The sequence below is a fragment of the Miniopterus schreibersii genome, assembly GCF_964146895.1.
Source record: "Miniopterus schreibersii genome assembly, chromosome: 3".
NCBI lineage: Eukaryota > Metazoa > Chordata > Mammalia > Chiroptera > Miniopteridae > Miniopterus > Miniopterus schreibersii.
This window is the reverse complement of record NC_138103.1, coordinates 42901815-42922208: the sequence shown is the minus strand read 5'-3', so window position 1 is coordinate 42922208 and position 20394 is coordinate 42901815. Positions and strand designations below refer to the sequence as shown.

At 42.6% G+C, this 20394-nt stretch overlaps 1 protein-coding gene and 1 long non-coding RNA gene across 3 annotated transcripts in view; one reads left to right on the top strand and one right to left on the bottom strand.

Annotated features, from left to right (window-relative positions):
- The window catches only part of EPB41L4A (erythrocyte membrane protein band 4.1 like 4A), a 208974-nt gene extending 207080 nt beyond the window's left edge, over window positions 1–1894 (bottom strand). Inside the window, exons 1-2 of one of the 2 annotated variants that reach the window (XM_081133300.1) lie at window positions 1270–1857; window positions 488–888 (exon numbers count right to left, since the gene is read on the bottom strand). In XM_081133300.1, the coding sequence (XP_080989426.1) occupies window positions 488–586 (99 nt within the window). In that variant the 5' untranslated portion in view covers window positions 587–888; window positions 1270–1857. Of the gene's footprint in view, window positions 1–487 lie in introns of both variants that reach the window. The other variant, XM_081133301.1, reaches the window with a different exon arrangement.
- LOC308555266 overlaps window positions 748–20394 on the top strand; it is a 133965-nt gene continuing 114318 nt past the window's right edge. Inside the window, exon 1 of the long non-coding RNA XR_013998528.1 lies at window positions 748–1277. This is a non-coding gene — a long non-coding RNA (uncharacterized lncRNA). The remainder of the gene's footprint in view (window positions 1278–20394) is intronic.

The window sequence follows — 20394 nt, the reverse complement described above, 5'->3', positions numbered from 1 at the left end:
GGTAGGGAGCCAGTTGGCTTGCAGAGGGGGAAATTATTTTCCGTCCTAACGAGCAATACCCAACCACACGGCCGGACAACACAATCACAACCGCCTAATAAATGTGTTTCAATGCGTGAACTCCTTGACTGCCCCAATGACACTATCCAGAAAAAGCCAAGGGGAATCGTGCCTTGGGCACTACGCTGCCCGCACATTCAATTTTGTGCCTCTTCGGGGGCCGCAGAGGAGGCCTTAGATGCTTTGGGAGGTAACCGGTGTCGAGAAGACTCCTGGTGCGTGGACTGCCCTGTGAGATATCAAACTTACTTTCCTTTACGAAGGGACTCAAAGTTAACGCACAGTGACACGTCCACCCTCTACGTGAGCGCAGGCGGCAGCCCGGGGACCCGGTCACCACCGCGAACCGCGACCGCGCTCAACAAAGCCGCGGACCCCCGCGCCCGCCGGGCCGCCGACCCCCGTCACGCCCCCATCCCGCGCCTACCTTGATGCCCTGCTGCTGGGTGGTGAGGGTTAACTTGGACTCATCCAGGAGCAAAACTTCGCAGTAAAATTCTTCCGGAACAGCGCAGAAACAGCCCATGTCGGCAGTGGCCCGTCTCCAGCCAGGCGAGAAAGCTGCGACCCAGGCGCTGAGCCGCCCCCTCCCCTCAAACGCGAGGCATTAATTTACCGTCCGCGCCGCGGCGAGGGGGCAGGAGCAGCTCCCGGCCGGTCCAGGGCCGCGCGGGGGAGGTCAGGAGGGAGGGGAAGCGGGAGATCAGCGCCCGGGAGCAGCCGGGGAAGCGCCTGCGGAACTGGGTGCGGAGGGCGGCGGCGCGTCCCCGCGCATCCTGCGGCTCCCGCTCCTCCGAAGGCGTGGACGCCGCGGCCCCTCCCGCAGTCCTGGGAACGACAAAAGTCTCCTGGCAATGGGGGCAAGAAGCAAGAAAAGGGAGAGGCGAGAGCTCGAGGCCCTCCCCGGACTTGGAAGCTCCTAGAAGCTCTGAGGACCCCTCCACACGTGCACTTCCGAAGCGCGGCCGAGACGCACCGGCCTCCCCCTTGCCTGCGGAGCCCCCGGAGGGCGCGCACTTCCAGCTCCGACCCCACCTCGCAACCCCCCCGTCGAGTCTACTGAATGGGGAGCGCTAGGTTGTTCCTTTGTGTTAGGGGCACCCACGACGACCCAGCAACACTGCAGGGGCAGTGGCGGAGATCATTCCTTCCCCAGTCCGCGTGCACCGAGAAGCCCGAAGACGGTCGGAAAGGGCAGCGGGCTCCTACCGAGACGGGTGAGTAGAGGTCAGCTTGTCTCGGAGTGTAGCTCCAGTCTGGGGAGCCCCGCGCTCATCTCGGGGGGGCCTGTGTAGGGCCAAGTTCACGCTCTCCCTCCGAGAATGCCGCGAGCCGCTGCCGAGTGCTGCTTCCCCGGGAGGTTCAGAGAAGCGGGGAGTCGAAGGACTCGCGGACCGGCGCCGGGGCTGGGAGCGCGACGGGCGGGCGGACCGGTGGGGGGGTGCCCTGGGTGCGCCAGGCCGCGGCGACCCGGGGGAAAGTTCTCTCCGAGGCTCGAGGGGTGGCTCCCCCGGCGGGAGCAGTCTAGGTGCGGCTGGGCCGGGCCGTGGCGTCGGCAAAAAGCCGGGGAGTCGAGCGGCGGCCGAGCAGCCAGCAAGGGGGCGCCCCTTCTGGGCGGGGTCTCGGCTGGGGGCGGAGGGCGGAGCGGAGGTGGTCTAACGGCGAGTGCGGACAGGTCCGCGAGGGGAGCTGCGCCCGGCCCCGCAGGCCTGGCCTCCTGCGCCGGGTCCGTTTCCCGGGGAGCCCGGGAGGCTGGCCCGGGGAGGGCAGGGCGCATTCCTGCTCGCACCCTGGCTCTCGGCGCTCCTAGTCCCACGCCCTCCTTGCGGCCCGCGGTGTCCAGGACTGGCGGGCACAATAGCTCTGAGGCTACAGTGACCCCTGGTGGGTCCTCCTGTCCGTGCACAGGCGCCCGGGCCGCGCGGGCTCCCGCAGCAGGTGCAGTTGTGCACTCGGCTGGGAGCCGGCAGCGGGTGAACGCCGTCGTCGTATTTCTAGGAGACGCGGGGAGGACGCGGAGCCGAGCTGAGGGTAGGCCTCCCAGGAAACTGTTCTACGCTGTATTTCGTATTAGAAAGAGCAAGGGCTTTGGCGTTAGGCATAGTTTTCAGTTCCAAGCTAGATAGCCAAAGCTCAAAAAATTTTGCTTAAAACCTAGGGCGTTAGTACCTTAAAAATAAAATAAAATAAAATTTTTAAAGCTGACAGCCGCTGCACAGTAGAACGGAAATGAACAATTTGCAACTTTGGAGGGAGTTTCCTTCCATAGTGATTTGCCGCAGGGAACCTTCTGTAGGAAACCTTTTTTCCTTGCTGTAAGAGCCCCATCTGAACCTGAAAAGCGCAACCCCCAAAGTGCGATGTAAAACCTTCCATGTTTGGTATAAACTCTACCTAAAGTTATAAATCAAATCTATTTTACCTTCCAGGCTTTCTGTGAAATGGAAGCAGGTTTTGAATTTCTAATCAAATTCCATGTTCAACTTTGGGTCATATTGTCCAAGTTTTGCCTGCCGTGAGCCGACACCTTATTATTATGGGTTTATCATCTTTATTTGTGAAGGCTTTTCTGTAATTTAATACTCCGGGCACAAATTACCAAATGGGATTGAAAGATTTCATAACAGATTTTCATTCATTATAATATTCAGTGGAGTCTCTTCAGCTTGCAAAAATAAAAGACACAGTCAAGTATAATAATAATCTGTTTTCCAGTTTCGAGTTTTGTTGCCACCTGTTTTATGTCCCTTGATTCTGGGTTTTTTGTTTTCCCTTTAATGGTAATGGAAAGGCTGGGGGTTTGGGGGTGAGGTAGCAATTCTGTTCCAGGCTCCTCACAATGAAAAGCACAAAGCCATGAAGTCCTGTACATATGACGGCCTTTTCTGAGTGAGACATTTTCTTCTCTATTTCTTTATCAGGGACTGGAGAAAAGAAAAAAAATACATTTAACACAAAATTGGAGTTTTCTAGAGATAATGGGAAGCTTCCACAAGTTTAAAAAAACACATGTTAATGAGCTATTGATATAGGATAAACTGCATATATTTAAAGTATACAATTTGATACATTTTGTATATACTCATTAAACCATCACCAAAATCAAGCTAGTAAACATCACCCATAAAGTTTTCTCCTGTACCTCCCACTCCTCACCACACCTCATCTCCTAACCACCGATCTGCTTTTTGTCACTATAGATTTTCTGTAGTTTCTAGAGTTTTATATAAATGAAATCATGGTGTCAACTCTTTTTTTTTGGTGGGGGGTCTGATTCTTTTTTCTCAGCCTAACTGTTTTGAGATTTATCCACGTTGTGTATATCAATCATTTATCCATTTGTATTGCTCAGGAGTATTCATTTATATGTACTTACGACAATTGTTTATCCATTCGTGTGGTTTCCAACTTTTCAGTATTACAAATAATATAAATATTACAAATCTTGCACTGAGGATTGTACTCTAAGCTCAGGCTGCCATACCAAAACACCATAGACTAGACAGCTTAAATAACAGACACTTATTTTCTCACAATTTTGGATGCTGAAGTCCAAGATCAGGGTACCAGCATAGTCACTTTATGGTGAGACCCTCTTCCTGGCTTATAGGTGGCTGCCATCCGCTGTGAATGTTTCTTTGTTGGCAACTGTGGGGGAGAACACAAGTTCTGTGGTGTCTCTTCTTATAAGGACACTAAACCTTTTGCATCAAGGCCCCACCCTTTTCACTTCATTTAATTTTAATTACCTCCTTATAGGCCCCATCTCCAAGTACAGTCACATTGGGGGTTAGAGCTTCACATATAAATTTGGAGGGGACACAATTCAGTCCATAGCAAGGATCTATGTCTTTGTACAGACATGTGCTTTTATTTCTTTTGAAATAAAAAAATAAAAAGAGTGGAATAATTGGGTCAGAAGATACACAAATGGAAAAAAGCACATGAAAAGATGCTCAACATCGTTAGTCATTAGGGAAATTCATGTTAAAATCACCATAAGAGACCACTACAGACTTAGTAGAATGGCCACCATACCAAGCTCCCACACCACTATACCAAGTGTTGTCGAGGATGGGGAAAAATCTGTATTCTCACACACTGCTGGTGGGAATATAAAATGGTACGATCCCTTTAGGTAACACTTTGGCAGTTTCTTGAAAAGTTGAACATATAAACATATACCTTCCACAGAATTTTGGAGGAAGACTTTCTCTGACTATCCAGAGAAACAAATTTAAAAGATACTATTCAAACACATCACACACACCCACACAGGAAAATCATATCGTTTTTCAACATATGCTTAACATAATACAGTCTCTTGAAAGCCTGTGTCAAAGGCTTTGATCTGTTTTCAGAGATGTTTTAGAAAAATATTTTCTTTGGTCAAGTTGACATTTTGTCACAATAAGCCTATGTAGATAAGTCAAATGACAAACAAACTTAGAGTAGATGCCATTTTATGGAAATATGTAGACCATCTGTGAAGGGCTGTAGGAATTCTCATCCTGGAAGAAGCGATTGGACTTCACATAAAACAGGCCCCGTCCCTTGCTGAAACGTGCACTGCACAATGCCAGACACAGAATTCCATTTAAAGCACCGTATTCTTTTTAGGAAGATGTATATAAACAGTTCACGTCTTCTGTCATTTTTTATATTTTTGCATTTTCCAAACTTCAGAAAGTGAACTGTAATTTGAAACAGGAAAGGATACCTTGAAAACATTGACAGTAAATAAGTAAATAGTTTAATTACTTAAATATGGAGGGCAATGCAGAAGAATCACCTGGAAGACTTACGACACAGATTGCGGGCCCCACCCCCAAGCCTGGAGTGGGGCCTGGGAGTTTGCATTTCTAACAAGTTCCCAGGCGATGCTTATGCTGCTGTTTGGGAACCACACTTTGAGAGGCACCACTCTAGAGATTATCTTTCCAAAAAGTAATAGATTGTCGCTAATTACCTATGAATACTTTTTTAAAGGGGAAGGTGCATTTTTTTACTAGTAGCCTCCCTATTACTCCACCTCATCTATCATTACTTCCTTAATGCCTGTCAGGGAAGAGTATTGAAGACCCTGCCAAGTAGATTACATCAGAAAGAGTAGCTTTTAAAGGGAAATATTCCTGTTTTATTTTCATCATACTCCTGTCTAGTCTCTTCAGACACCTTACTCGATGTTCTGTCTAATATAGTATGTGCCCGCGCACATCCACTTTTTAAGACCATCCTGCCTTCTGACTCACTTCATATATGTCATTAACCAGCTATCCTCTCTTCTAAGTACCGAGGCCTTAGATCCCATTTATTGAAATGCCTCAAGGGTGATACCCACATTTCAAGGGAAGTCATCTCCCAGATGGCAACCTAAGCTGCCTCTTCGTTCTTGTGATCTCCATGTAAATGTGTTTTGGAGTTTACTGAGAATTCTTACTTTGCACACTTTGTGATCCTTGTTGGTGAATGAATTGATATGGTTTGTATTTAGTATACATGGCTTAGAACTTCGAAATATCCTAGTATCCCTCCCCTTCTCTGGTCAAATGTAAGCTAGCAAAAGTGGGTGCAGAGGAGCAAGTTGATAAGTCTAGTAATCTGTTGGGAGACATTTTTTGAGTTTTTTTAAACAGATTAACATCTTATGCCTATTTGATTGAGAAAAATTCCAAAGGTTAGCAAGAGCAGGTAAAATGTGTATGTTGATACATTGTCAGTGGAACTGTAGATTGGTTTGGGCTTTCTGGAATGCAGAGTCACACATACAATAATTTAAATATGCATACACTTTGACCCAGAAATTCAATAGCTAGGAATTTATCCTTATCAAATAATAGCCACAGATGCATGTAAAAATCTATTTACTACAGTATGTTTATAATGTTAAAGCCTTTTAAACAACCCAAGTGCCCAATAAGAGGGTGTTGTTACATTAATTTTAGTCCATGCATCTAATAGAAGATTCAGCAGCTGTTAGAAAAGATGAGATGGATGTGTATGCACAGACATGGAAAGTTATCCAAGGTAAGCAGTGAAGTAAAGAAAAAAAAGCAGCTTACATAATCATCCAAATGAAAAGGTCCATTTTTATTTGTTTTTAAAAGGAAGTTTGGACTTTTTACAATAAGCATGAATGAATTAAAAATGAAAACAGATTTTCATATTAAGCAAAAGAATGCTATCAAATTTCTGGCTAATGGAATTGACCTTCATTTAAAAATGAATTCCTTTTCTAGAATCTAACCTGGATTCTAACATATTGACTATTTCATCTGCTTCATATTTTACCTGGTTCCCCATCAAATGGTGGGGGAATTAGCTTTTAGTTATCCTGCAATTATTTTGATATTAGGTCAGACTAGCCATGTGACCTTAAAGAAGTCCCATCATCTCTCTGTGCCTCAGCACGTTCATCTATTAAGTAAAGGACCTGGGACTTCTTGTGTTCTGGTGCCTCTAGATCTTCATGCCCAGCATGCTGCTCTCCCATCCCTTCCTTCTGGAAACAACACATTGTTCTTCCTATAAAAGTGATATCCCAGAGAAAAAGCAACCCAGTGTAACATCTGGCAAAGAAACATCTGGAGTAAATGACCTCTGAACTCATGTCCAGCCTTCTGATCCTGACATTAAGAAGTTGCCAAGAAAAACTGAAAACAGTCATTTGATGGATGGTTGGTGGACAGGACTAGAATGGAGGCATTTTACTGCATTCTTTTTTGTACATTTAGAATTTTGTATACTGGTATTCTGTACACGTGTTACTTAGTCCTAGTACAAATAAATATTTTTAATCATTTTTAAAAGGCAAAGTATAGTTTATGATCTTTTTAAATGGGCATGCATAGAGTAAGGAGTGGATTTGTGGTAGAACTGTGAGTAAATTTTGTTTTCTATGGTTTTATTTATTTTTATAAAAATTTTCCATGAATATTACACCTGTGGCCAAATAAATCTTTTTAATTTTAAAGAGTAATCTCATAAAATTAAAAAAATGTAAAGTAAAGAACAAAAGGAGGCCCAATGAGCACATCAAACCCAGGGGGGATAAAGTTGTCACAAAATCTCTATTGGCAGCCATGTCACCTGACACAGGTGCTCAGTGAAGCCTCAAACCCTCTCATCGTGAGCTGTCTTCTCAGCTTAAAATCTTCCTCTTGCCCACACCTCCCACCGGCTGCCCCATTTTCATCTTAGTAGGTCCCACGTACTGCTCAGGTGTCCATTTTGCTCCCTCTTCCAGGAAGCTCCCGTGACTCCTAGGTCTGGGTTGGGCCCGATGCAGTCTGCATCATTACCACCCCTTCCTAGGCTGTAGCTCCTGAAATCAGGGCCGTGTTTGACTGGTTCACTGTTGTATCCCCAGCACCTGTTACAGTGCTGGACAGACAGGAGACTCTCAATAAGTGCGTGTTGAATGAATGAGTGAGATCACGTGTACAAACTTCACTTCTGGCATGCGACGTGCACATTTTATTTATTTATTTATTTATTTACGTGGGGGGTGGGGTTCTAGTTTGAATTCCTTCTAGAAAACTCTTATTTTGCCAGCTATCCATCTTCTTAACCAAAAGTAACTTTTGTTGAAGGGGTTATATAGAGTTGAAGTAAGCATACAACCATGCCGTATGTTGAAATATGCACTTTATTCCTAAGGTTTCTCGTTGCCTTATGTATTACAGGGTTTTGTGGTTGGCACTTGGATCTGAGAAGTTTTGTGAGATATTCCCTTATTTCTGTAGAAATTAAATTGGATGAGCAATTAGGGCAAGAATAAACACTTCAGACCTTCTTTCTGCAAACTTACAGACCAGAGTTTGCATTCAAGGTGCATTGAATAAATACTGAACACTATTAGAGGTAGCAAAGCTTGATTGAGCTGCCCAAAATAAGGAACAATCTCTAATAATTCATTTAACCTGGGTTTAGAGCATACTTTATTGATATTGAGTGTAGTTGTTGTCTATGATATTACAAAACAGTGGCAAATAATACAATTACTTAGGACTTGTAGCATGTAAAATCTGGAAGGAATTTTGATGTTCATCTTAATCTCACCCCTTAATTATGTTCAGATGAAGGTTTTGAGACACAAAAACATGAAGTATTTAGCTGTTAGCAGATTTTGGCTTGACCATAGGACCCCTGTCCTTACATCTTAATTTGCCACTCTTGTAGTATAACCCCACCCAAAATTCTAGGAAAATATGAAATTAAGCTTTGTTATATATACATATAATGTATATATCAGTAGTGTATATCTTAATATGCTTATTCCAGGTTGTAGATAGGATAAAGCAACTTTTATGAGGGGTATATATCCAACCATAATCAAATTATTGTATGTCATTGAATCTAAGGTGCCATCAATTACATTAATAACTTATTTTATTTACCACTATGAAAGAAATAAAAACTGCCCATTAATTGAAGACACCATCAATTATAGGAGGTTCCCCAATTCCAGAAATATTAATGTGGGGGGAAAATGTCATCTTGAAAATTGAAGAAGTATGGTGTTAATTAGGGTCATGTTTTCAGCTGAAATAATTGATTTAATTTTACTAATTCTCCATATTTATACTGTGTTCATTGGCAAATATAAGTGAAGGACACAGGTACAGATATTTTCATGGAATACATATATAAGAAGGAATGCATGCATAGAACTTTTTTTGTAAATCAAACATCAGGATGCTTTTGAAAACCCAATTTAAACCAACCTTTAAAATAGAGTTTATTGCCTTTCTTCTACCAATTTCAAGCAGCATCCAGAACTGACTTTTATTCTCTGCATCCCTCCACCTCTGCCATTTCCATGTATTGGTCTTGAACTTAGCCTGGCTTCTCTTGAAGCAATCAGATGCTGGAGTAGTTCCAGGACTCACATCTGCTGTCCACACTACACAGAGCAAAGGGAGCCAACTGTTCTAACTTTCTTAGTTGGAGGCTCAGGATTCACTCTGATGGACCAGCTTGAGTCATAGCAGTTCAGTGGAGCCATTAGGAGCATAGATTCCAGAGCCAAACTGTGTGAGTTCCGAATCCAGCCCAGCTCACTGTTTACCAGTTTTGTACCTCAGAGCAACGTAGATGGGGTATTATAATAGCACCTACCTCGCGCCGATGTTGTGAGGATCCAATGGACAAATGCAGTGCTTGGAACAGTGCCTGGGACTTAGTAAACTCTATGAAAGTGTTGTTAATGATGATGATGTGATTCAACCCTGAAGTAATCACCATGGCTAGAGGGAGACTACAATGAATGGCTTAGCCGAGGTCAAAAGGTACCTCCAGAGTGACAGGCAGAATTTGCTTCTCTGGAATCGCATGGGGTCTCCAAACAGGGGCAGTGAGAAGGAATAACTAGGTAATTAAGGCAGGGAAGGCAGATAGGAGTAACCAAAAAAAGCCCACTACACAAGTCACCGTGTAAATACACAAGGTTGTTTGACAAGTCATATTCTAAAATGAAGACCATGTGTCCAAAGTAAATAATCACCCTAAGCCTTATACCTTTGTCAAATATGTATTTTCATATATATACCAAGTTTCCAGTTATATAAATTATTCATTTTTAAAATGTTACTCAGACTCCCCTTTTCCTCACATATTTTCATTCATGTTACTGCTCAGTCAGTGCTTGTTGACCATCCACTGTGTACCAGCCTGGCCTCTGCCCTCAAGGAGTTTGTAGTCTTATAGAATGATAGTTCTTAGCAAGCATTCATCTTCCTTTAGCTAGATCAGATATATAAAATAAAAGTGCTAACAGGACCCTGGAAGATCAATATGTGATTTGGGGGTTGAGTAGATTATTGTTTTGACTACAGTATTGTGATTATGAATGTATTTTATGTGTCTGGCTCCCCTATTAGACTATGAGCTGCTTGAACGCAGAGGTAGGACCCTGTTCAATTTTTTATCTGTAACACCTAAGACAATGCCTGGCACTTCAAAGCTTTTAATTAATTTAGTCAAAACCCCAGAAAAGTAGTATGAATAGCTGGAATGGTTAAGAGTTGGGTAGAAAGAGGCAGTTTCTAAGTATTATCCAAACGATACGCCTAAGTTTGCAATTTATGATAACTTAAAGTTTATGTTCTCATTATCTATATATCAAAGCAAAATGTGGCATGCAATCTACCACTGAAACTAAACCCTGATTTTTACCTGGGATTTTTTCCCAAAGTTCCTGGCTAGTAGGTGTGGCCCTGTGGCTCAGACCTGGCCAGTGAGATGTGTTAAGTATTAAACGGTACTTCCTGAGAGTCTTTTAAAAGTCTTCCTAAAAATCTTTAAAAAGAAGGAAGGAGACATGCAACATCTCTGTCCTTCCTCCTAGCAACCGGAATTTGAATGTCATAGCTGGAACACAAACAGCCATCTAAAGACAGTGGCAGGGAACAAAAAGGGAGCCTGAACCCTGCAAGCTTGGAAGCACCACCCAGCCTTGGGGGCCTATCTGTGGGCTTCTTCATGTCCATCTGTTCAAACCCCTGTTGTTTGTTTTGGGGTTTGTTTGGTTTTTGTTATAGGTGACTAAATGTGATCCTGATTGAAACCCACCCCCATCTATGTACGTAAGACAGCAAGCATCCAAGTAAACAACCTACCTTTTTTAAGGACCACTTGTTTATGTTCTATATGCTGCTCCTTGGAAATAAGTTTTGTCTATTATTGAAGGAAATACTTAACTTCTCTGATTCTGGGTATCTTTAAAATGAGTAAATTTCTTTTTTTGAAAATCTGTAATTTAGAGTTCTTAATTCAGAAAGAACTAGGAAGAAAGAAGGATTTCTTGCCATGCATAAGTCACCATAGCCAGCTCCAATGGCAGCCTGTCCTGACCTTGCCTCTCCTTTGGCCACTCTGGGCTTGGGAAACAGGAACAGGGACCGAAAGCAAGGGTGGGGTGAGGGGATACTCCAGAGTGACTTGTTATTCAGAAGTCATTGTAATTACATTTTTAAAATCTATAGCCCTTTCTCCAGGCCCTATTATATAAGTAACTCCACTCGAGCTTCTGAACCCTATGACAAAGGCAGGAACGGTATTACCCTCCTCACGAAGTTGAGTAAACTGGGGCTCAGAGAGGTCACAGGACTTCCCGAGCAAGTGATGTTTCAGGGAAGGGGATCTGTTCCACTAGGGCATGAGGTAGGTAGGTAGGTAGGTAGATAGATGATAGATAGATAGATAGATAGATAGATAGATAGATAGATAGATAGATAGATAGATGATTAGATAGATAGATAGATGATAGATAGATAGATAGATAGATAGATAGATGATAGATAGATAGATAGATAGATAGATAGATAGATAGATAGATAGATGATAGATGATAGATAGATAGATAGATAGATAGATAGATAGATAGATAGATAGATAGATAGATGGATGATAGATAGATAGATAGATAGATAGATAGATGATAGATAGATATCTGCCCACATACTCATAGGTCTGGCCCAATGGAGTAATTTTTTCTTTCTTAAGTAAAGGTGAAATAAAACAAAGATATGCTAATCCTCCTCAGTCTGAGTTAACAAAGGCTCCCACGGGACCATCTGAGGTTAGATAATCAATATTCATTCTATTTTTCCTTTCTTTTCTTTTTTTTAATTTCAGGTTTTGCAAGCTGTCTTTGGTGGGAGACTTGGGGGAGGGCGGATTAAGGCGCAAGCCGGACAGCCTCATTGGTATTTCAGTCTCTTTCCTGACTCTGCTCCTGAATGACCGCGGCCCCTGCTTGCGGGGCCTGTAGACCCCTGACTGATGGAACCTGCCAGCACACTTCAGCTGGCTCCCAAGCAAACATATGGTGTCAGGGTCAATATTTACCTTCATTTAATGCGTGCAGTGCTTCATCTATTTATTTATTTATTCAGCAGGCAATTAGGCTCCACGGAGCAAAATCCCTTTGTTCTCTACATGGATTACTGAATATCAGAGCTGTGGAAAACAGCTCTCAGACAAGAGCATTCAACCCTTAGTTTGCATACAGTTGCTGCTCCTATGAGAGGGAAAACAAATATACACACACATAAACACACAAATATATATTGGGAACAGAGTATTATGTATAATGTATAATATATATTTGAAAATACATTATTAATAATATATGTATTACTTGAGAAATGTAGTATTCTTTCTAATTAAGGTATACATCATGACAATGTATTTTTGCTACTTTTGAGAGGCTTTTATAAACAAAGGATTATTCAGGATTTTTATGTTTTTAAAAACAATAAGTAATGTATTGAAGTTAAAAATGAGAAGTCTAGGTTTTTCTTGAGCTTTTAGTTTACTTACAAATCGTATTATTCTGTTCAGAAAACTAACAAATTTTAACAATCACTTTTAAGAAAGCTTTGACTACTGCATTAAATTAATATACAAACTTAGTTAATTGAAAAATACCCTCAAACATTTTAAATTGCATTTGTACATTTTATTTCCATCTTAAGTATTTCAATAATCTAAAGAACCAGCAAAACCTTTTTAAGAACCTAAATTACTTTTATACATGGATGTTAAGTGTATTTTTAATGTTTTAAGATTTCTAATCCTATTTTTTAACTTAGTAAGATATTCCTATATTTTCCAAATTATAGTCACAAGTTTAAATGAATTGTTCAGTTATAAATTTATATTGGAAACAAGGCTGCCTGTTTATTCTAATAGGCTCTATTTTATTAACTATTATAAATATTTGAAGTACCAAATATGCACAGGTCACTTAACACAAAAATTATTTATTCCACCCTGGACTGTGTGGCTCAGTTAGTTGGAGCATCATTCTGTGCACTCAAAAGTCACAGGTTTGGTTCCTGATCAGGGCACATACCCAGGGTGTGGGCTCGATCGCCAGTTGGGGTGCATATGGGAGGCAACCGATCAATGTTTCTCTCTCACATTGATGTTTCTCTCTCAGTCTCTCTCTCTCCTTGCCTCTCTCTCTCTAAAATCAATTTTTTTAATTATTTTTTAAATTGTATATTCCCTGGTTTTGGCTCTATACTCAATTCTAAAGCTTCCTCAGATTAAAAGATGCTTAAAAACTAAAGGAAACAATGTCATCCCAAATAATTTGGGATTAGTGTCCCAACAGGCTAATATTTCATCGAGATCACAGATATTAAATGAGATGTGAGGTTAAGGTTTAGAAATATGCAGCTCCATCTTCCTCCTAGTTCCTGTGGTCAGGCTGAGCCACTTCCTACAGTCACTCTGTCATCTCTAAGCGACTGGATTGACATCTCTCCTGACCCCACAGGCTGGTGAGCTCTAAGCAGTGGATGTGCTCACATCTTTTCTCCCTCTTCTGCTGATCCACCCCTGGCACTTGAAAAGGCTCCTCCCTCTCCTTTAATTCATAATCTACCCAAACAATCCCAATTCACCTACAATTCTCCCAATTTCACCTACAACCTCCACAACCTCTCTCAGGTCTGCCCCACCTCTCCTTCCCCACAGCTTTCGCTGAGTTCAGGCTTCATCATTCCTCAGGCCTCAGGTTGGTCAGTAGCCCCCTCCCCCCTAGTCTCACCTGTCCCAGAGGCTCTACCACAAGCCTCCTCCTTCCATCATAACAACTCCACCACCGCCATCCACCACCATCGCCCTTTACGAACACCTTCTGCATATCAGGCAGCAAAACTAGATGCTCTCCCTGTATTTTCCCCTTGGCTTTCACCATATCCCTGCATAAGATGAATCATTAGCCTCATTTTAAGATGAGTAAGTTGAGGCTCAAAGAGGTATAGTAACTTTTTCAAGGTCACACAACTAGTGCAGAGATAAATCAGGCTTAAACTCAATGCTTAGCAGCTCTCACAATAGTGTTATCTCCCTTCTCCACCTATAACATTCCTACTATTTTTCAGAGCTATATTCATGGATTTCTTCCTCTGAGAAGACTGTCCCACTCCTGCCCCTGGTCTGAGGTATCCCTGCCTTGGTTTTCCATAGCACTTGCGGCATTCCTGTATCAGAGCACTAAGCACACTTCGCTATAAATGATTCACTTACACCTCTTTACCTTTCCAACACTGAGGAAAATGTCTGATACACTGACAAGTAAATGGGGCTGGTATGGGGGTGGAAGGAAACAAGCAAACAGCTCCTGGTTGAGACTCAAGCATAGATTTAGAGACAAAAGACTCCAGCATTACTATCCCAATGACCTTGAGCAAGTCATTTAACCTCTCTGATTTATCTCAATGATTAAAAGGGAAAAATAATCCCTCTTGCTGGGTTGTTGTGAGAATAAAATTAAAATATGCAAAGACTATTAGGCATACTGCTTGACACATCAACAATCAACAATAGCTGCCATTATGATATTGTTATGCTTACTGACCACAGAAGAAGGTGTTGTTTCTGAGTAGATGATGTGATTGAAGTATATAAATGTAGAGTGTTTTACAGAGAACAGACTTATGATTGCCACAGGGATGGGGGGGTTGGGGAACTAGGTGGAAAAGGTGAAGGGATGAGAAGTACAGATTGGTAGTTACAAAATAGTCATGGGGATGTAAAGTACAACATAAGGAATATAGTCAGTAATATTGTAGTAACTGTGTGTGGTGCCAGATGGGTACTGGAAATATTGGGGAGATAACTTTGTAAAGTATATGATTGTCTAACCACTATGCTACACACCTGAAACTAATACAAATAATATTGAATGTAGACTGTAATTGAAAAAATAAAATTAGCCTGGCCGGCATGGCTCAGCAGTTGAGCATTGACCTAGGACCCAGGAGATCGAGGTTCGATGCCCAGTCAGGGCACATGCCCGGGTTGCGGGCTCGATCCCCAGTGGGGGGCGTGCAAGAGGAAGCTGATCAATGACTCTCTCATCATTGATGTTTCTATCTCTCTCCCTCTCTCTGAAATCAATAAAGATTTTTTTTTTTTAAATAATAAAGAAAAAATAAAATTAAAAGGCAGTGGTTATGGGGAGGGGGGGGTAGTGTCTTGCAGGCAAGAGCCTGGCCTCTTTGGGGACCAGCAATAAATCAGTGATTGGAGAATTTACTTGCTGTCTCTAGACAGCTTTCTTTCAATCCAATCAGAGAATGCTAAAGGTTTCCTCTTTTGCACGGTTCATTCTAATTGAAATCCATAGACATTTACTGAGTTCCCACTGTGTGCCAAGTACAGAGCCTTGTAGAAGATACATTACTGAGGACAGGCCTCTGCCCTCCAGGAGTTGGTTTTGTTCTCCCAGGGAAAAGACTAACACAGTCACTGCAAACAGGCGTAAGGGCCATCACCAGCCCCAGTGGAGCTGGGAGTACCCAAAAGTGAAGTCAGATGGGTAATTCATCAGCCGAGGGCAAGTTTGGGTTGTGGAGAGCCCAAAGCAGCTATGGTATGAAATACTGAGATTGTGGACCAAGCTAGAGAGCTCTTAACATGTAAACTGGCCATGTCTGGGTACCACAGATTGATGTAACTAAATTAAAGCTGTCACATACACCCAAATTCTGCCTCTCCGTGCAGTGACTTCTGTGTAGGGCATAAATCGGATTGTGACAGAAGTTGAATCGCTGTTCTACTTTACCCTCTCTAAACATTTTTTTGTGGATTATTCCATTGGATTCTCATAGCAGAACATGGCACTCGGGACTTTCTCCTGCCAAGCCAGGTTAATAAATTTTACCGAGGTGATTGCCTGTGTTGTCTGATTTGACAGGCCCAGAAGACACAAATTCCAAAAGCTCTCCATCTCCCAGAAGTTTCACCAGCACTAATACATTCCTTTGGGTTAACAGCTGACTCCAGGAAAATCCATGTTAAGTTGGCTGTCCTGTATATTTTGGCATGATCTAGTTAATTATCTTCTTAATAGCTAGATCAAAGTGCAGAATAAGCAAATACTTATTGAACACCAACTGTGTGAAAGACACAAGGCTAGAGGCTGGGACACAATGATGAATAGGATGCAGTCCCTGCCCTCCAGTGCCCAGAGCTCAAGGCCCGGAGACTGGATGCCTGCAGCACTGCAGAGGGAGAGAGGTTTGCTGAGGGCCTGGAGTAGAGTTCTGTAGTCCATCAGGGTAGCATGAGGTCCCAGACCAAAAAAGGTATTAGGAAGATAAATATAATATAAATTGTAGCTGCTTTAAAATTGATCTAGGACAGCCTTGTTTCCTGGACTTCTCCAGTCCGTTCTCACCTCCGCCTCCTAAGGCGCCTGCAGTCTGCCCTCCCAGTCTTGAGGATGCCCTTCACATCCTGAGTGGCACGACAGTGCCCGCACCTCTCGGGCCTGCTGCCCCAATGTCAGGCCCTCATTTTCTTCACAGCCAGTTACCTCATCTCCCTGCCTCCAGCCCGTGATTATCCACCACGCTTTCTGCACTGCAGCCAGAGCCTCCTTCTGAAACACGAAGTCTGATCTTCATCACCTTCTAGGGCTGATCATCCCACTCCCCAAGAAAAACTCTGACCGGGGGTTCCCCTGTGTATGTAAGCTCCCCAGAACATACACAGCTCTGGCCCTGTGTACTTTCCCTGACAAACCCCCATGCACTTGTGAGTTTAAGCCAGAGTGAACCAAGCCACAGGAGGGTTTGTGTACTTTTATTTTTAATAGACTCCACCAGATTTCTTTTCCCAAAGTTATAGAAACTATTTCTGTCCATCCTCACTTGCCCTTTTTAATTTTGCAACCCTGATGTGTGAAACATAGCATCTCATTGTTTATTTGGTGGGGTTTTTTCTGTATTGGATGGAGAAAGAGAAAAAAGAGAAGGGAGGGAGGGGGAGAGAGAGGGAAGGCAGAGAGAAGAGAGAAGAAAAACTGGGGAGGAGAGAGAAAGAGAAGGGAGAGGGGGAGAAGAGAGAGAAAGGAGTCTCTGTTGTTTAAATGGGTGTTTTTCCCTGATCTCTAGCAAGGCTGAGCATACTTCTGGTTATTTATTGATGATTAGGAATTCCTCCTCTACAATTTGCCTGTTCATAATCCTTGCTTGATTTTCAATTAGAGTGTTTTTCTTTTTCTTATTAATTTGTAAAAGCTCTTTGTGATACTAATATTTTGATTTTCTAGTAGACATAATAGCTAACAATTATTGAGTGCTTTTATACACCAGGTACTGTTTTGCCAGTCAATTGTAGGTATTTTGATTTTGTTCATGTTCTATTTTCCTAAATATAAATTAATAAGTGTATAATGCCTAATGGATAAATGAATGACTGAGTGAAGTGCATGAATGAACTGTGTGCATTTTATCTGCCCCCAAAGACTGGCTTTCTGACCAGGGCCTATTTCAGCACGAGTCCTCTGTATTCTCTAGACCTTCTTTAGCTCCTTTCCCTGTTCCTTCCCGCCTCCATTCTTTGCCTCTTGATGGGCCCAGTATAGGTACATCAGACACACTTAATACGTGCTTTCAGAAGGAGGAGAGTGCCTTCCTCTCCCTCAAGTGCTGGGCTTCGGAAAAGAACTCAGGAAACACACACTCAAGGCGAGTGCAGGAAATGCTTCTTGTTTCATGAACTGTGAGGAGGGAGCAGTTATTAGTCACCTGCAACGATATGCCGAGCACATGGGGACATAAAAGATCTTGGCAATGAGGCGACTAAATGTTTAGTGTTATTTCTTTAATATACCGTATCCTTCTGGGAGGAGTTTAAAAAATCCTTTCTGGCTTATTGATGAAGCACCAACCAGCCTGCAGAACTCTAGAGAATTTTTTCATTGTTCCAACTTATGCAATAGGGAGCAGAATCAATGACAACTGGGCAAAGTAGAATGACAGAAAAATATTAAACCAGAATCAGAGAGGTTTCATCCCTAAAGCATGGATTGGATGATTTTCTTTTAATTTTAGAAGCACTTTGCATTTGAATTTATACCAGTACACCCCATGTAATTCAAGATTAATATATTCCTTCAAGACCTCCACCCACTTCTGCTGAGACCACAAAACAACCTCAACAGCTCCCTTCTCGAATGTTTCCCGTCCCCCACCCTCAGTTTTTCTTTAACAGTCCATTCTCTTAAATGACTCATAAATTAAAGTCAGAGCATTTGGGATTTGTGTGTTACTTGCAGATAAAACACTTAAGTGTTTCATTTGGAATCAAACACAGTTTCCTGAGGAAATTACTGAAATCACAGAATTGTTGAATACACTGATAAGCAAAATTAGGTCACCATACAAAAGTCATCTTTTTTTTTTTTAAGATTTTTTATTGATTTTTAGAGGGAGAGGAAGGGAGAGGAAGAGAGAGTAAAACATCCTTGTGAGAGCACGACATTGATCTTGGCTGCCTCCTGCCTGCCCCCCACCAGGGATCCCGACTGGGAATCGCACTGGCAACCTTTCAGTGCCACAGGACGATGCCCAGCCAACTGAGCCACACCAGCCAGGCCAAAAGTCATCTTTTTTTAAAACAGAGAATCTAAAGCAGCTGTACAAAGGTACACAAATGGAAAGCCCTCAGCCTAGAAGTCACTTAGTTTGGCCCCAAAGTACCATTGCCTACCAGTGTAGGCGATCAGAAAATAATGATTTCAATAAAAACGTGCAGGACCAGGTTCCGAAAACTTAACAGTAATAACTAGAAAAGCCGATTCCCTGGAGAGGGACTCATGACATCTGACTTTCACCTGTCTCCTGACTGGAAGCAGAGGTCCAGGCAAGATGATCAAAACACTCACTGGTCCATAACATATTCTAGCCTGAGGATGATCGTTGACGGCAGACTTTGGTGAACCCTGAACAGGATCAATTTATTCATTCATTATCCAATGAATATTTACAAAGCACATACTCCACGTAGTCTACCAGCAATACGCTAGATCCTTGTTGTGCGGAAACAGTCCCTGTTTGAAATCTAGTAGGGGGAGCCAAGTCAAATGCCCTCGGAAGCCAGACAGGTAACATAAATGAGGCAGGCCAGGGGGGAATTGAGAATTGGGTGGACTGAAGAGGCTCCCCAAGGCTCCATATAAGAGGCTGCCTTTCTTCTGCTCCATTGATAACTTCCCTAAGGAGAATGTGAGTGAACTCATAATAGCCACATTTTCCAGTTTCCAAAAAATAATTCTCAAACCCCAATTTTATTGTGACATTTCTTTTAAATATTGGCAACTAATTACAATTCTTTTAAAAACTACTGTGTCAGCAAAGCAGAACATTACTGCAAGGCCAAATCTGACCTGAGCAGCCAGTTTACCACCTCTGACATAGAACGTCATGTAGTATTTAAAAACATGGGAATGAATTTCACAAAATGCTGCCATTTCCTCTCCCTGTCCCCTCAACTTTTAAAAATACTTGATATATGGGACAGCTACTTTTAAAATAACTTTGACATAAAATAAGCTTTTTTAAATGGTTGGAATATGATACTGGAAATCTCTCCCCACCCCATTCCCCCACCACCACTTTCTGTGCAATGACTGAAAATATAGGAAGCTTTCTAATCAAGTGTCCTTACGACCTACATATCATTGGTCCCCTTGTTGAGGGTCCCTCCCACACCCAGGGCTATCTCAAGATCTAGATGCTACTTCTTTGCATATTCTGAACCTCAGGCCCTCTTGGCACTGTGAATCCTCACTGATTTTTACAAAGGGGAAGGAAACCTTTTTATTTTTCTGGGAATTGCCACCTTCTCTCTCTCTGCTCCCAGAAAGCCTCCTACCCTTAGTGCTTAGCCCCCGCCAGAGTTTTGCACCCACCCTAGCACCAGTGCTAGCCCATACTGCAACTGTGTGCAAATTAGGGAAAGGAGCCTTGACTCCAGGCACTACACCAACACTTGGAAGATTGTCAGATTGTCTGACTCCTTCATGAATGGGCGTGTAGTACACAGTCTGCACAATAAGGGATGGCCTTGTTCCCATCGCCTTAGGGGCACTTTCTCCCCAATCCATCTTTAGATTCCTTTTCTTTTGGCACCTCATAATCCCATGGCCATTGGTTTTCAACTTCCTGTTTTCGCAATTAATCAACCAGTCAGTAATAAAGGACCTGAACTAGGTGCTTTGCTACCCACCCCCAGTCTTGATCTGATAAAGGATTGACAGGCAGAGTCACCTTGGGCTATGCAAGAGGGGCCCTCTGAACAAACTGGAATCGAGGGGGATAAGCATGTAGCATGTGGCAGCTTTCCAGGGATTCTTGAGTCCAGGCTTCAAAAAAGAGACTGAAAATTGACAGCCACAACTGCAAACTAGTTTAATCTATCGTAAGACATATTTTTTGTTTGTTTTTTGTTTTGCGTATACATTGTTTACTGAAGTTTGGGTTTTAATGCTTTTACGACTTTAACCACTCCTCTTAATTGTCTTATATA